A 17,403-nucleotide genomic window follows, 5' to 3' on the forward strand; every position below is an offset into this window, starting at 1 on the left:
TGCTGACATTGATAAAAGACTAGCTATAAGATGAAATGAGTATGGATTTTTTTCCCACAGTATTAGGGATTGAACACAGGGCCTTTGCACTAACTTACATCCCTCTCTTTTTAAAAAAATTTTTTAAATTTTAAGACGAGTCTCACTAATGCCAAGTTGCCCATGCTGATCTTGAATCTGTGATCCTCCTTCCTCAGCCTGTGGGAGTGCTGGGATGATAGGCATGTGCCACCGTGCCTGGCTACAAATGGACTTGTAACGGTGTCAAATTATTCTCTTGTGATAAGTGAAAGTTTAATTACTATTTAGAAAGTACGTCATGCATCTTGTTACCTCTAGTGTATCCTGTAACTAGAAATAGATCATATACTATTAGAAAACAGACTAAAATAGGATGTATGTCAAGGGCGCTTTAGCTGTCTGATTAAGCAGAATGCACTGATTTGCCTGTTTCTAGTGAGGCTAGTCCTCATTCCACCTCCTGTGCAGTAGCTCAGTACCGTAGCTTTAATCCCCGACCCTTGCATGCAGTGCTTGTTTTCAGAGTTTAAGGCAGAGTTCTCTGTCTCCCAGATCCAGAACACCTCATACTCATTTAAGTACGGACTCTAACTTCTAGCATATTTGGCGAAGGAGTCAAATATGTTATGAAAAAGTTGGAAATATCTGATACATAAACTGGTGTTTATATAAGATAAGGTTATGTGGATGTGCATTTTAAGGGCATATTTACATCAGAAAAATAATGTAAGAAATACGTATATTAAGGCACCAAATTAGGGTTTGTCTATGTTTAACTTGTTCTGAGTTTTCATTTTAAAAAACGTTTGAAGATCAGAGCAGAGCAAGATGGCAGAATGGTACCTCTTTTACAATCACGTAATTCTATGTGTGTATGGGCTGCGCTTAGGGATTCTGCTACTCTTTGTATGAACTGCTCCTACCTTTTATGCAAATCTTGCATGAAGAATTGGCCCGTCACTTTATTTTTGCAATTATTGACTAGTTGTATTAAGTGCTACCCACTCAAAGTGCAATATTCAAGAGAACTCTGAGAACATTTGGAGTTTAGCTCACTTTTCATGGATATTCTTTTTAATCTTTTGCTAGTCTACTTTAAGATTTTTCCAGTAAAACATTCATTACTGTTCAATAGGTCATATTGCTTGGTTTGATAACTTAGGTGTCTAGTTCTCCTCTTTCAGCATAAGGTGCTTTTGGGTGCTCAGCACAGTCCCAAAGGGTGTGTATTTATGGGAGCCCCAAGCCAGCACCCCATGATCACTCAGCAGGTTCCTGGCGGAGGAATAGGGCATAATGGAAAAAGAGATGGAACTTGTAGATTGAAGCAGGTCCTGCTTCCCCTCAATGGCCAGAGGGAAGTGATGATAACCCAGGGCCCCGTGACATTTCTACCCATGCAAAGATGACCCACTCAGCTGACGAAGTCCGGGTCAATCACAGCTGCTGACATCCTACGTATGTCCTACCCATCGTCTTTCTCGGAGTCTCCAGGGTCTGTGGAGTATCTCCAGGTTTTGTGGTGTCAGGAATAAAGCGCAAGGCCTTTGGATCCTGTGCTTGTTTCCAGTGCCACAAAATCTTTCTCGGGTTTCTAACTTTTGTCTTTTATTCTTTTATTTTTCCATAATAATTCTCAATAAGGATTTCCACAGGAAATTTTTTTTTAAAAAAATCTTTTAGATAAGAACCTAAGCAGCCAAAAAAGATTGATCTTCTCCTTTAGAGTAGGTAGAGCTCAAGTGTTAGGAAGATGGTGCCAGATCTTGTGAGAAAATTTCACTGAAGATAAGTAATACCTGCATTTGAGGGTTTGTCAGTTGCATATTTGTGTTATAAGCCTCCCTGACAACAGTGGTCAAAAAAGAAAAGGCAAGAAGCAAAAACAAACTAGATTCTTATAACAAAATAGGTAAGTGTTATATACATTGCAGCATTCAAACAAAGAATTACGAGATCAATGAAAATTAGCTGAAGGGTCAGTATAACATAATACAAAGTACCAAAATAAGTAAATTATCATAATTTGACATAAATACCCCTTCTGTTTATAGTACATCCACTAGAGTGAGACCCATTGAAATAATAATAATTATTATTATTACTTTGAGTGGGAATCGAACTCAGGACCCTGCACTTGCCAGGCCAGGCGCTGTGCCCCTGAGCTATATCCCCGGCCACAGGTAATACTTTAATTGAATTTTCTCCTTACAAAATTCCTGTGATTTACCATCATTCTAAAGATGAGCACAACAAAAATCTTAGAGATAGATAACTTGATATAACATCAGAAAATCACTACCAGTTGCTATTGGAAGCATTGTGCTAGAATTGGCGCTTGAAACCTGTCTTTTTCTGCCTTGTGGTAGTATTCTTTCTATTATTATCACACTGAAAATGATACAGTCCTGTACAGCTGCCTAATATAACACTTTTGTGTTACTCTCTGAATCTTCCTTTATATGCATATGTACACATGGAAATATGATTTAGTCTATCATGCTATTGTCAAACTCTCTGGGTCAGATAGATTTGTCCTACTACTCCTATTCCACAGTCCCTTCCTCTGAATGAATGGTTAGGAGTTCTACATCATTTGTGTTCTCCCAAACCAAGGCATTGCTGACATTTTGGACCGGATATCTCTTTGTTGTGGAGACCTGTCGTGTTTACCGTAGAAGTCTCAGCAGCTTCCATGGTGTTAATCTTCTAAACACACACACGTAGCACTACTTAGTGAGAAGATCCAAAATGTTTACATAGTTATTGTCAAGTATCTGCAGAGTAAAATTGGCCCAGGAGAGAGCTAGTGTTCAAAACTCATGTGAGAAACTATCAAAAAATGTAATCTCTCCCTCAATTTCCTTCCTGCATGTTAGGAATTACAAGCAATTTATTGCTTAGGCATTGTATTAGTCAGAATGAGACACATTTATGCTGTGATAACAACGCCCAAACCGCCTTACCATGACAAGCTGTTCTTTAGCACAGCTGCTGTCCCTGAGGTCGCTCGCCATTCCAGGTGGCTTCGGTCAGTCTTCTAGCCGCTCAGTACGCACAGGTGCTTTTGCGATCATTATGACAGGGAGAGAGCATTGATCGTCATTACGCAGTATTAAATACCTTCCTCAAGAATGGCATGTATTACCTCAGCTCACACTTCGTCGAGCAAAACATGGTTGACTGGCCATGTCTAATTTTGAAGTTGGGGGGTAGTTAGTCCTCCATTCCTGGAAGGGAATACTGGCGAGAGTCAGCCATGTGTACCATCATTATCTAAAGACCATTGTCTGAATGCCCTATAATGACCCAAGTTGGATTCTAGGAGGCATGATTCAGTGAAATCCCAAATGTGGTATTTAGCCATTTGTTCTGGAGCAAATACATACATGTGAAATAGTAAGTGAACCAGATGACACATGTTACGTGCAATAAACTATCATAATATGCTTCAAATTTAAATATTGTAAAATATTTACATTTTTGTGATTTTCACTTGTTCTTGTCTTTCAATTAAAGAGTATGATATGTACCTAGATTTTATTGTTTTTAAGTACCTTCCATCAAAATTTCTTTGATCTTTTTGTCTACGTGCTTTATAGTTTGTTACTATTTTTGAGTAAGTTTCCCCTGCTCCATTTCTTCCTGACTACTACTAATAAAATAAGATACAGATTTTTGTATATTTTCCTTCATGCAGGTGTCTTGATCTGACACATTTAAGTGTTTCACATAACTCGTGTACTGTACTCAGATCTCACACTTACGCCCCGAGCCAGTGCTGCCATCACCTGGGACCTTGTTAGAAATCCCGGCCCTTGGACCCAGCTGAGACCTCCTGAGTCAGGAACTCTGCATGTGGGGTTCTGCGTTAAGAACTACAAGGTGTAGAATCATTCTTGAAAAACTGATGACATTTTCTGTTTTTTACTTGTGGTAATATTGCCATTCATTTTCTTACCCAGCATCAGATGAAGCATCAAGAATAATATTAGGTCCTAATGGAAATAATCCGGATTTTGATTTTACTGAAGAGAAGTTTGTTTTTTGTTAGTTTCTGCTCTGGCATATTTGAAAGGCCTTGTACTATTTGAAGGTTTTTTTTTTTTTTTTGGTATCAGGAATTGAACTCAGGACCTTGTGCTTGCCAGGCAGGCACTGTACCACTGAGCTACATCCCCGGCCCCTTGAAGTTTTTATACATAGAGCTTTTAATTAATTACTTAATTAATTTTAGAGATAAAAGAATGGAAAAATATTAACAAACACACACACATTTATAAAGTAACACAAAAACAGTACAAATAATACAGAATTTCAGACAAGGTGATAGGAAATTAACAATGGTTGTTGTATTACATATTGTTCAAATTGGTTACTCAGATAAACAAATATAGCCATGTAAGTTTGATCAAACAATTAAACATTAACTGTTCCTTTCAATACAGCAATAGAAATCAGTAGTACAACTATCTTAGCTATCCTGTTTATACATATATAAATATTTTTTCCTTTTTTCTTTCTTTTCTCTTTTCCCTCGTCCAAGTTCCTTCCTTTTGAGCAGTTTCCGTCCCTTACACAATATCGAGTGACTTCTGTATTTAGTAAATATTTTTCAGAATTTATTGAGATAATTATAGGAGTTTTCACCTGTAATTTGCTAACATTTGAAATGTATTTATGGGTTTTGTGCATTTTATGGCTTCATGGAATAGATACAACTTGGTGAACTTATTGTAATGTGCTGCTAAATTTGATTTGCTGTTGCCTAGTAATTCCTGGCATCCTAGTTAATTGAATTACTTGTTTTCCCCAAACCAGCAATCCTAGTATTCTTTACTTCAGTAATAGTATTGGTCCTCATATCCTTAAGAATCCAGCTTTGCTTGTGTTGGATTGAAAGACTAATTGAATTTTAACACTGTATGTTTTATGCAGTTTCTTAGGTTGCAAATCAGAACATCAATAATAACTGACCCCATCTGTTCTTGTTAGAATTCTACCAAATATCTGGCTGGGCAGCTGCCCTCGCCAAGTGGAACATGTAACCATCAAACTGAAGCACGAACTGGGGATTACAGCTGTCATGAATTTCCAGACCGAATGGGATATTGTCCAGAATTCTGCAGGCTGTAACCGCTACCCCGAGCCCATGACTCCAGACACTATGATTAGACTGTATAGAGAAGAAGGCCTGGTCTACATCTGGCTGCCGACACCAGATATGAGCACCGAAGGTAAGCTCAGAAGTAGCGCTCTGGCTCTAGATGGGTGTTTCAGAGAAAACATTGCTGCCTATGTATCTATAATTGAATGTCCTAAGTATGAGTGGTAGAAACAGAATAAATATAAGGCTTTGGGCTTGATAGATTTAATATGTATCTTCTGACACTTGGGCTAAGATTTTGTTTAATATGATTAATTTGTTTATCAAATGTGCATTTGCTGTGCATGCAACATTACACTGGTGGCTGGTCACGCAGTGGTAAAGGCAGACAGACACAACTCCTGTTGTCAGGAAGCTTGCAATAATATAGGCATGGCAAACATTAATAAAATAGGTAAATTGAAATTTAAGCCCACGATGAATTTTTGTTAGATACATAGATATTGTTATGAGAGCCTGTATAGATAATCCAGGAAGGTTTTCAAAGGAAGTAGTGTTTGAGCTAAGGTCTGAGTGTGGCCTGGGGAAAGAGTGAGGTAGGAGACTCTCTCCCACACAGAAGGAGCAGCTTCGAAGACTCCCTGTGACAGGAGAGGGTACGATGTGCCGCAGGAACTTGAAGAGCAGTGTGTCTGCAGGTCTGAGAAGAAGCTGAGGGCTCGGGGAGGAGCTCTACCAGGATCTGTGCTACAGGTAGGCCTTCACTCAGTCCTCAGGCAGTGACAGTTTGCCCAGGTGCAGCTTCTGTCTCCCACAGTGCGCTTGGCTGCAGTGTGGAGAATGGATGGAGGTGGTCTGGAGGATCCCTGCAGAAGTGAGTGCTGCAGTGAGTGTGGGAGATGATGCGGGAGGTGTCACAGAGACAGCAGCTAGGCTGGGGAGTACTAGTGCAGCTACACTGATCGCACAAGTACTTGTGGAGCAGGCGTTTTTGGAAAGGGAATTGTGTGACCTGGGTGCTGCTAAGAAAGCAGAGGCATGGCATGGTTTGATCTAATGGTAAGAGGCAGTAAGACAACTTGAAAACTAGTTATAATGCACAGAAGAGCAGATGTGACGGGCGTGAGTTGCATGTCTGGCAGGGTTATGGCTTAGGAGGAACCCCACTCTGTGAAGGAGCCCAGGAAGGCTGTGGGAATGCCATGGCTTTGACAGAGATGTGGAGGGAGGAAAAGCATGGTAGGTGGAAGAAACATCATAAACCATGGCATAGAGGCATGGTATTTAAGTGGAATGATCTGTATCCGAGCTTGCTTGTTTGGAATAATGAAACATCCTCATAGCCTGTTGAAAGGAAGGGAGGTAATGATCTTCAGCTGAGAAAACCAAGTTGTACCAACAGAAGATCAGCAGGGGGCAGCAGAGAGCTGTGGAAATGGTACCAGCAACAGGCATTTGGCAACTTGCTATTCTGGGGGAAATAAGGAAGGTTTGCCTAGCCATGGAACCAGATTGTCAGCACTCTTCCCCACAATGTATATTATGTATCAAACACTCCTAAGCAGTTTACATGCATTAACTCATTTAATTCTCCCAACAAGACTCTGGGCAGTTATTTTAGTTATCTCTAGTTTGCAGAGTAAGAAATTGAGATACAAAATGTTAAGTAACCTGATCAGGTCATAGAAGTAGAAAGACTAGCCTGGATTTCAGGGCTGGAAGCCTGACCTGGGGCATTGCTTCAGAAGCCAGATGATGAAGCTGCTGTCTGCAATTTCACACCTCCTCTTCACACAGATTCTATATGCTGACATGATTTCAGTCCCCCATGTTCAGGATGAACGGGAGCTATGCAAAGCCATGAGTTGCATGGGAGGTAGCTTATCTCCCCCAAAGCCAATGGTCTACAAGAGAATTTGAGGGCCATAGGGAATGTCCTCGGTCATTTTGGCCCTTTGAGTCTACCTACTCATGCTGGGCCCCTCTGTGCATCTGTCTGGACTGTCATTGAGGACGGGGTATAATTTTTTGGTGGTGAAGTTAGGGAGAGTTATTGACAGTTTGGGCATTCCTCTTGGTGGTTTGATTTAAGAAAGCTTCCTTTAGTCTTAAGAGCACTGCCCTTTCTCAAGAAAATTTTTTTTAAAAAATTCAGAGCAACAACAAAAACTCTGAACTTTATCTGCACAGAAGAGCATTGGCTAAAAATAGGTTGTATTTATCCTACCCAGTGTGCTTCTCTGGTTTCAAAACAGAGAGAGTTATTAGATGAGTGTGACTGCAGCTTCCTGAAAGCAGTTTGATTTAAACTACTCTGATTCTGATTTGGTAGCATTAGCGTAAGGTAGGAGACAGGCTGGGAGAATTCCATCTCACGCACTGAGTACCCGAAGGCCTTGCTAATAAGTCATTTGCTTGATAGTTTAGGGGTCTGTAAGTGCCTGAGGGAAAGGATCTCCAGGAACCTGTTATGGTTGCTCTTTCTGAGGTCATTGGGTCACCTAACAACACAGCAGAGGCAGAAGCAGTACCATAGCCCGGCTGACTGCAGAATGACAGCTCCCACTTGAGACAGCGGAACCATATTGTCTCACTAGTGCAAGAACCTGAGAGGGTAAATAAAATCTAAAAGGTACAGGGGCTGGGAATTTAGCTCAGCGGCAAAAGCGCCTGCCTGGCAAGCGCAAGGTCATGAGTTCGGTTCCCGGTACCAGAGAAAAACCAAAAAAAAAACCAAACCAAAACAAAAAAAATCTAAAAGGTACAATAGGTACTGTGAAAGGGAAAGAAACTTCAAAAGGAAAGGACAACTGGGATGAGGGAAAAGAGAACAGAAAGAAAGAAGGGAAAATATGTAATATGTATACACAGGATAGCTAAGGTCATTGTACTACTAATTTCTATCGCTTTATGGAAAGGAATAGTTAATGTTTAATAGTTTGATCAATCTTACAGGCCTATGTTTGTTTAACTGAGTAACCAATTTGAAGATAACAATGTGTAATACAACAACCATTGTTAATTTCCTATCACCTTGTCTGAAATTCTGTGTCGCTTGTGTTGTTTTGCTTATGTGTGCGTTTGTTAATATGTTTTTGTTCTTTGATCATTAAAATTAAAAAATAAAACAAAGGATTCCTTTGGTTCAGCCTAATGTGAAGGAGTTATCAGTTCACAACCATTCCTAAGTGACAGGTGAACTTTTTACCCATAGATAAATCTGTGTGGCTCACCATAGTAGCACAGTGAATATATAGATTAACCTAGCTGAATATTTTTAGAATTCTAGAAGAAAAAAATCCACTTGGAAGCACTTTGAGCCACAGCACCATGCTGTCAGATAAAGTCTGAGAAAGGAGATCGTCTTTTAGGTGTGACTGCCGCCACTGGCTGTCACAGACCTGTTACGATCGATTTTGCTATCGATTCTTACTCTTGTACACTTTGTCACATACAGAGAGGTGGTTTAGATTTTTAATTTTTTTCTTTAAAGTTTGGTTTGTCTCTTTCACCCGAGACATGAAAATCTCCCAAATCCAGCACTCACTTGAACAAAATGAACCAAATCTGTTCAAATATCCTTCACATAGAAGGGATTCAGGTTGAGCTTTGACCTCTGCTCGTGAGGGGCTGTGTACTGAAAGTAGTCTACCTCACCTTCACCCAGTGGGTGCTCCTTCTGGAGTCCTTACCCACCCCTCTGCGGTCACAATCTCAGTTCTTTTCTGTCACTCAATGGACTGAATTCAGCATTTCCTTTGTTAAAGACACTGATCTTGGAGCCAGAATATCTGGACTCAGGGCTTGAAATTACTGAGTGGCTGTGTGATATTGGCAGGCCAGTTCCTGCATCAGAAAAATGGGGATAGTAACAGGATAAGACACTTGATATGAAAAGACTTTGAAAATCACGAAGTTGGTGCTATAAGATTAGGCCCCAGTCTTTATGAGTCTATCAAATGATTTTGTAGGTAAAATCAACCTTACCTATGATGTGCTCCAAAGATGGAAAAGAATATCTGCCCAAGTAAAATAACATATTTTGTCCCCAGAGTAAGAAAAAAGGTGGGGTCGGGGGCTGGAAAGGCTGAAAGTTGTGCCATGAATAATTTCTTCCACTGTCCCTCACGGATACAGCATGCCTGTATGGACTTTTGACTCCTTCCCTACCTGAAGCCCTAATGCCTCACCTTGGTCGGAACTCCCTACCAAAGTGCTCCATTGCTTCTCCTCCCAACCTTGATTTGATCATCCTGCTTTCAGGATGCTTCTAGTCATTCCAGAGGGGGATTAGTCTGGAGCAAGTGCAGACCACAAGTTAGATTAGAGGGGTCTAACCGTATCTCAATCAAATGTGTGGGTACTGTTTTGCTATTTTTTTGTTTTTAATCTGTGCACTTAATGGATGCTTATTGAGCATCTACTGAGATCCAAGGCTTGTTTTAAATTCCAAAGTGAGAAACACAGATGGTAGAATGTTTTGTTTGACCTACATAGGTTTTAGCTTTTTAGTTTAGTTGCCAGGATTTAAAATCTAGAATATTTTACATAAAAAGATCTGGATTTTTGCCTTTTCTTAAGGTATTGCTGTTTTGAAGAGTGGAAACTTCAGGTTGTATATTAGCTCAGGCTCCTTAAGATGGGTTTAAAAGCCAGATATGGGCCTCTTGGGTGCGGAGAGTCAGCTAAGGTAACAGTAGAGGTGCTGCCGCTCAGGGAGGATATGCCTGTCACACAGGAGTAAGAGCAGCAGCATGAGCAGGTAGGTAGGCACAGGGGGACCGATTCGGAGTACAGGCCAACAAGATGGGGCATGGAAAGTTCCAGGAACAGGGAGGTTAGAGAAGGAACGCCATACAGTGGTCAAATAGGAGGTGCTAGAGTGAAAGAAGGTGGGTTTGTGTGGACACTGAGGAAATAAATGTGGGCAAACATCTTTTCTTCACTTCATTTAAAAATTGAGGACAAACATAGTACTAACCTCATATTTGTTAGAGAGTACATAGAAATGAGCTTTGTCATGCAGAATGCTTAGAATGGGAAGTGGAAAGGTCCTGGTGAATGTTATTTGCCATCAGTCAAAGAGGGTGCAGTCACTAGAGGTCAAAATAAACAAGGGCTCCAGCTGAGGCCAGGCTGATACGGGTAGACACGCAGTGGTGGCTTCTGTTTTGCGGTCACTTCTAATTATTTATTTGTTATATAGCTTAAATATTTGATGATCCTCAGGTGAGCTGGTCGAGTGGTTCTAGAAGGCTCCTGGTGGCTGCCCCATTGGTGAAACCGAGTCAAGCCGGAGCCCCCACATGGCAGCTGAGCTGCCTTCCAGAAGGACACATCTGCGATCAGGGAACTCAAGCTAACACATTTCCCCGTTTAACTTTCAAAGCATGTGTGTGCCTCTTAAATAACCTTTTACAGACCAGGAGAGGGGGCAGGGAAAGTAGTGTGTCATTTAGGCTATTCAGGGCAGTCTTGTCCTTAGGGACCTTCTGCCTGAAGAGCACTAGAGAAGCGCTCCTGCCCGGGTCCACAGAAGGTCTTGTGTGCACACAGGGCACACAGACGCAGGGCACACAGATGCTGCATAAGATGAGCACCGGCTCCGGGAGTCTGAATCCAGCAGCTACTGCCAGTGGCCACCGTGTTTTATCCCTAGCGTGGGCATTTGATGAAAGCCTGCATTAAGAACATTCTTATTTATTTCCCGCCAAGGTACATAGTATTTGGAGAGGCAGCCTTGGCAGGCAACTTGTCAGTAATGTTAGTGATGGCAGGAGCAGGATAAAGCCATGCATTGCACAGCTGTTAGTGGAATTCTCTTCCCACCCAGAATCTCTGGAGCAAACCTGTCATACCACTGCATGGGCAGAAGTCTTACAGTTGAGAAGGTGGCATCTGTCTCTGTAGACCAGTCACATACACCTTTGCCTCCTCTGGTCTCCTGATGCAGATTTATGTCCAACTCAAAGTGCTGCCCTAGACCATTGTGAGGAACCTCACTGGCACATCTGATGCTCTCTGTAACGTGTTGTGTCTCCAGGATATTTCATACCTCTAGGAGGACACTGTGACCAAGGCCAGCTCTCCCAGCTCTAACCTCAAAACACCCTGAAGCCAGACATGCACATTTCGATGAATTAAAATTCACGGCCCAGTTTGGACATAAGACATCACGATATGCACTGGAGCTGGTGTGTGCCTAAGTCCGATGTGCTCAGGGACCAGGCAGAGAGCACGCGACTACAGCAGCAGGCTGTAGGGAGAGAGTGACAGAGAGGTCTGAGGAGTGTGTCCCACTCAAATGCATTTCTGTGGAAAACATTCCTCAGCTGCCGGATGGCACCTGTAGCTTTAGATGTCTTTATGAGAGGGACTCAGAGCACAGGCAGGAAGACTGGAGTGTTACCCTGGCTTCTCTGCAGCCTCTGCGCACCTGTCTCAGAGGACTGTGAGTGCAAAGCCAGGTAGCTGGTGACCGAGGAGGCCTTCGGGCACAGTGGGTTCTCTGTCCTTGCGTGGCACTGACACCTGACTCCAGTGTGTTGTCTTGGCTCTTTGGGGGCACATGCATTTCAAAAGGTGGCAGTTGAAGAGGGGAGGCTACAGATACTGGAGTGGCTCTCATGAGAGAATTTCAGGCATCCTGATGGTTTGTAGATGAGACCCTTCATCATCCGAGGGGATGGCAGAGAACTCCACAGTCCTTGGAGGGTCTTTCTCTGCCATTGTGCCCCTCTGTGGAGGACAGATTGTATCTAGGAATGCCAAGGTGTAAACACATAGTTATAGTGCAGGACTTTGTTTGGTTTCTGTTTCATTCCCTTCAGAAGTTATTTATAATGCTCACCCCCACCCTCCAGATCAACTAACCAAATACGATCCTTAGCTCACTAAGTGTCTCTACAGTGAGACTTATGAGCAGAAGAAACATGGGCACCCAGTAGCACAAGGATGACTGTGGCATGTTCCTCTCAGGCTCACCAGGGCGTAGCATGTCCCCTTAGGAGGAGAAGACATCTGGATAATCTTCTAATCAATCTAGCAGTCAGAAACAAGTAATAACTGTAGTCATAGCTGCCCAGGAAGACAGAAAGTTAATCACTGTTAGTATTCACTGTCATGGGGTGGAATACATGAGGGATCAGTTATCCCACATGTATCAACTCTGAATTAGCCATTCCATTAGGCAAATAAAAATGAGCATATTAGATTCTGCTTCATATTGCATTTATCCAATGAATGAAAAATACTGATTCTTCAATCTGTATGGATTTGCTTGTTGTTTGAACATTTGGGTGAAATGAAATGCAGGTGACAGGACTTAACCAGTTTGCTTTGACATCTTTTGAAGCCATGGCCCCATCTCTGCAAACCCTTCTGACAGGTGTGAGAGCCCATTCTTCTGACAATAGGTGATACTTGACTTTTCTTTGGAAGGAAATGTGCGTTCATTGTGAAGGGACTGAAAAGAGCACCAATATCAAGTGAGGGTTCAGGGGGACCACTGCCTCTGGACTCTCTTCCACTTTGTTATTCTTGAGTTTGAAACCTGCCTCACTTCTTGCTGTAAACGAAGCAGTTAAGCACTGTTGCATCTCTGCCTCAGCGTGTGAGGCACTGCGGCGTAAGGATGGGCTGGGGGAAGTGGAGGTTTCTTTATTCAAGTCTGTGTGCTGTGCTTTCTCCCACCCAGGCCGTGTGCAGATGCTGCCCCAAGCTGTGTGCCTCCTGCACGCACTTCTCGAGAAGGGCCACACCGTATATGTCCACTGCAACGCCGGGGTGGGCCGCTCCACCGCGGCTGTGTGTGGCTGGCTGCAGTACGTGATGGGCTGGAACCCCAGGAAGGTGCAGTACTTCCTCATGGCCAAGAGGCCGGTCGTGTACATTGATGAAGAGGCCCTGGCTCGGGCACAAGAAGACTTTTACCAGAAGTTTGGGAAGCTTCGTTCTTCCATATGCAATCTGTAGCTGGCCACCCCCGCGCCCTGCACCTCACTCCCAGTTTCTTAAGGAATCTGAGGTTATGTTTGTCAAATGACCTAGAAACAGAGATCTTACCTGAACAGAAAGGACTGTGGGCGTTTATTCCTGTTCCAGGCTGCCCTTTCATCTGGGGCTGTCTGTTATGCTTTGGTTGGGCTGTATCTTTGAAATACTTTACAAAGGAAGCTGTGACTGACACCGGAGACAATGCCAAAGGCAGTAAGGAGGTGCAGTGCTGTTCCAGCATCAGACTGAAAGAGGGTGTGTGCAGTCCTGGCTGCTGCAGGCAGAAGAGTCCCTTCCTTTACAAGTGCTGACTGGATTGTGCTGTAGACTCGTGAGAGCACTTTCTTGTTGCACTGTAACTCTATGGAATGGTGAGGAGAAGACATCAGGTTGTGCGGTTTTCATCACCGGTGTGGATGCTCAGTTACACATGTACACATACACATACACCCAGTGTGCATATGTGTGCGCGCACACGCGCACACACACACACACACACACACACACACACACACACACACTGCACACTGCTTTTCTGTTGAACTGAACTGAAATATGGTCATTTGCCAAAGCAGGGAATAAAGGTGGAAGCCTAGAACCTGATAGAAGACAAGCTCATATGGGCAGAGTAGTGACTTTCCTGGCTTGGTTTTTGCTTTCCGTTTCATAGTTATTAAAGTCTATTCCTAGGCATCACCTCCCTTATCTACTCAACAGCCCCATGTGGCAAAATAATCCTTCTTTTTGTTCTAATTGAGGTTTAATAAGCATAGGTCTCTTGCCCAAGTCTCACGGCTACTAAGAGATGATCTGGAGCTGTAACTCAAGTTTATTTGACTCAGTGCTGTTTTTAGAACAACTTGATTTTTCAGTTTACAATCATGAACTGTTTTGTCCCTCTCAGGACAAGATTGACCTCTGCAGCAGTGAGAAATGGAACAGTGTTCTGATAACTTGCTAAAGAATTTAGAGCAGTAATTCTTTTTTGTGCAAATTATTTTAAATCATAGTGAGTTATCTGAAGGCCAATGTGGTGTGAGGGGAACTATATTTTTAAAAGAGCCGGAATCTGCAGATCACTGTTCCATAGCTGCAGTGTGATCCTGGTTCAGCCCTCAGCTTAGCACAACTCAGTTACTGTGCCCCTGGAACATGCAGCTCATTCCCCTGGATTCTACAGGAACTGCAAAGAGGAGCAAGACTTTGTTTTTTAAAATGTACAGGTCCGAGACAGACCAGCTGTAGAGTAGGACTGAACTGAGTGACATGCTAGAATATAGGATGGGAAAGTATGTTTTAATTGAGTGCCTCTATGTGCTATGAGGTGCTTTACCATTTCACCCAGTTCCATCTTCATAGTACCTTACAAGAGAGGTTTCATTATCTCCATTATTTAAGTGAAGACACTAAGGCTCAGAGAGGTTAAATCAGCTATCCCTTGCCACATGCTGAATAAATGAAATGAGATACAAAGCTGCTTTGTCTCAAAGCCTACACTTTTGAAAATTAAATATAGTGCTTGTTAATTTTTCTGTTCTTTTACAAATGTATATTGATAGGCATAAAAGACTTTGATTTAGGAGGGATGAAGACAAGAAGGACACAGGACAAGTTCCAATAGAGCTCAGAGTAGTAGGAGAAGTCTTGCAGTGGTGGCATTCGGGAAATGACATTGGCTTGAGCCAGAGGATGCTAGACGGGAAACATTTCTCCTATGGTTTCACAATGTTAAAATTATAAACTAGCACTGAGTTTTGGGAAGTCCAGCTCTCTTCCTAAAAATAGCTAGAAATCACTGATGTATTCAAGAACCCACTTACGATCATTGTGCTGAGTAAAAATGTAATCTTAAAAATGGAATATTCTAACTAATATTTATAAGAATGTGTGTGTGTGTGTGAAATTCCTTAACACTAAGAAAAATGCTATAAGATTTCTACTGTAGAGTGAGTTTTTTTGGGTGAATTTTTTCCTTTGTTCTTTTTTGCTCTGATAAATAAAATCAGTTTAGGACTATGAAGGAATGTCTTGTGAAAACCTCTCTTATTTCAAAATCACGTGGAATTTTTGTGAAATAAAAGTATTTAAAAAAAATCTTTGGGAATGAGTTGTTTTGTTATCATCTAATTCTAAAATCCAGAAGAACGTAACTGAGTTTTTTGTTTGTAAAAGAACAGTCAGCTGAGATAAATTTTTTTTGTTGTTACCATTACATTTTCTTTTTTTTTTAGCATTACTTTTTCATTCAACTATAAGTGTTGGCAGTTTCAGGACAAAAGAAGTCAAAAGTGGGCACACCACAAAGAAGTGAGGATGAAAACTTCAGGAATGTGAAAAAAACCAAATCAGATATGATGTCATTAGCTGCTTATCATGGTTGTTAACAGTAGTTTTGCGGGGAGGGTGCTGAGGATTGAACTAAATGCATGTTCTAACACTGAGCTACAAATTAAGCCACAAAACTTTTCAATCACAGATTTCTCAAAGAAAATCATAAGATTTATCTCATGTTAGGGACATACCCAAATTGTATTCTCTTATGTCTATGTCTAGATGTCCCCCCAGCTTTGCAGTCACAGGTAGTGCTTTTTGAAGGTGGGTGGATCTGGGGTATGTGATACTTGGATCAAGGATATGCTGCTGGGAATGAATCCTAGCATTCATTCAATGCTAGGATTAAGATTGCCTCACACTGGGTGCTTTCCACCTTAAGGGTAGGTAGTCTGGATAGAATATATGGGATATAAAGAGGTTCACTGCTTGTCACTTGCTGCTTGCTACTTTTACTGTCTTTTGCTAGCCATGAACTGTTTCTCCTTTGCTATGCTCTCTGGCACGCCACCCTGCCTTGGAGCCAGCTGATTATGGACTGAAACCTGAACAAACTATGAACTAAATAAATGTTTCTGCCTTTAACTTTGGAGTTGGGTGTTTTGTCTCAGTGGCAAGAATAGTAACTAAGACATTTTCTTTTAGACTTCAAACTTTATCCTTCTCCTATTTTGTTCCATAGTTAGGAAAAAATCTAAAAAAATCATTTCTGTTGACCAAAATTAATGTTGTAGGTGAAAATCATTTGAAAAAAAAAGAAATTAGGATTTGGGAAATGTTAGGGTTTGGGGTTTTTATAAGGGGAACAATATAATACAGGACACACATTTTATAAGATTATTCATAATAGTCATCCAAGGAATCATATACAAGAGAGTGCAAAATCTGTCCTAAGGACAGACTAAGGACCAGAGAATCCAGATGAGGGCCTGGATCCCATGATAATGTCCTGCATGAGTCCAGGTGAAGACGTAGAACCCATAACAATGCCTCCCAGGAATCCAACTGGAGGCCCAGAGCCCATGACAACGTCTTCTGCAGGCCTGTTTCACAGAGCTGCACTGGGAAGGCCCAAAGGTTAGTGGTGGAATCTGGAAAGTCTGCACCAGCAGGATGAAGGATCTGTGCTAGCAAGCTGAGGGATCTACACTGGAGTGAGGAAGCAATGCTCAAAATAAGAACCAAAGCTCCCGCCAAAATTACCACAGCCATCCTCAGCAACAGTGAGGTCCGGAGCTTCTCCAGTGATGAAGACAGCTGAGTTCCCATCAGGGAAGCCAATGCAGCAAGCTTCTCCAGGAGACTGGCAGTGCACCATCTTCCCTTCCAGAGCCAGGAAGCGATGCTCAAAGTGAGGGCCAGAGTTCCCCTAAAGTGAACCAAAGCTATTCTCAGTGCCAACAAGGTCCTGAGCTCCTTGGAGGATGAAAACAGCCAAGTTCATCAGGAAAGCCAGCATGGCAAGGTCCTCCAAGAGAACCAACATCTCCTTACAGCTTCTCAACAGCTTCCAACAGGCTCCCAACAGCTTCTACCAGCTCCCAACAGCCTCACTTCTTCAGTTCTACCTCCTATGCTGCTGGCAACAATCCTCAGGTGGGCTTCCCACAACCCACACCACACTTACTCAGTTCAGCTGGGTGTTACAAATTGACCACCAGTAGTCAATCCACCACAAGAAATGATTACAGTAATGGGAGATTTGAAAGTAAGTTAGGAAATGAAAACTCACCACATAAGACAAAAATAAACAAATAATAAACAACTGAAAAACCCCAGCAACACTGAAAATCTAAATACAGAGCCAAAAGTTAAAACTTAAAATACCTTTGAAGATAATCAAACATAATTTGTTTATTTTACAGAGGAGCAAGCAGACCTAGAGACATCCACTGATTTTCCATAGGAAAGAATTTTAACTGAGATCTGGAGGAAAAGGGTAAGATAGG

At 42.1% G+C, this 17,403-nt stretch overlaps 1 protein-coding gene across 1 annotated transcript in view; it reads left to right on the forward strand.

Annotated features, from left to right (window-relative positions):
- Epm2a (epilepsy, progressive myoclonus type 2A, Lafora disease (laforin)) overlaps window positions 1-15,218 on the forward strand; it is a 56,906-nt gene extending 41,688 nt beyond the window's left edge. Inside the window, exons 3-4 of the mRNA XM_005389308.1 lie at window positions 5,017-5,258; window positions 12,825-15,218. Coding sequence (XP_005389365.1) covers window positions 5,017-5,258; window positions 12,825-13,102 — 520 coding nt within the window. The 3' untranslated portion in view covers window positions 13,103-15,218. The remainder of the gene's footprint in view (window positions 1-5,016; window positions 5,259-12,824) is intronic.
- The last annotated feature ends 2,185 nt before the right edge of the window (window positions 15,219-17,403 follow it).

This window comes from Chinchilla lanigera, unplaced genomic scaffold (assembly GCF_000276665.1).
Source record: "Chinchilla lanigera isolate Chin_1 unplaced genomic scaffold, ChiLan1.0 scaffold00035, whole genome shotgun sequence".
NCBI classification, from domain to species: domain Eukaryota; kingdom Metazoa; phylum Chordata; class Mammalia; order Rodentia; family Chinchillidae; genus Chinchilla; species Chinchilla lanigera.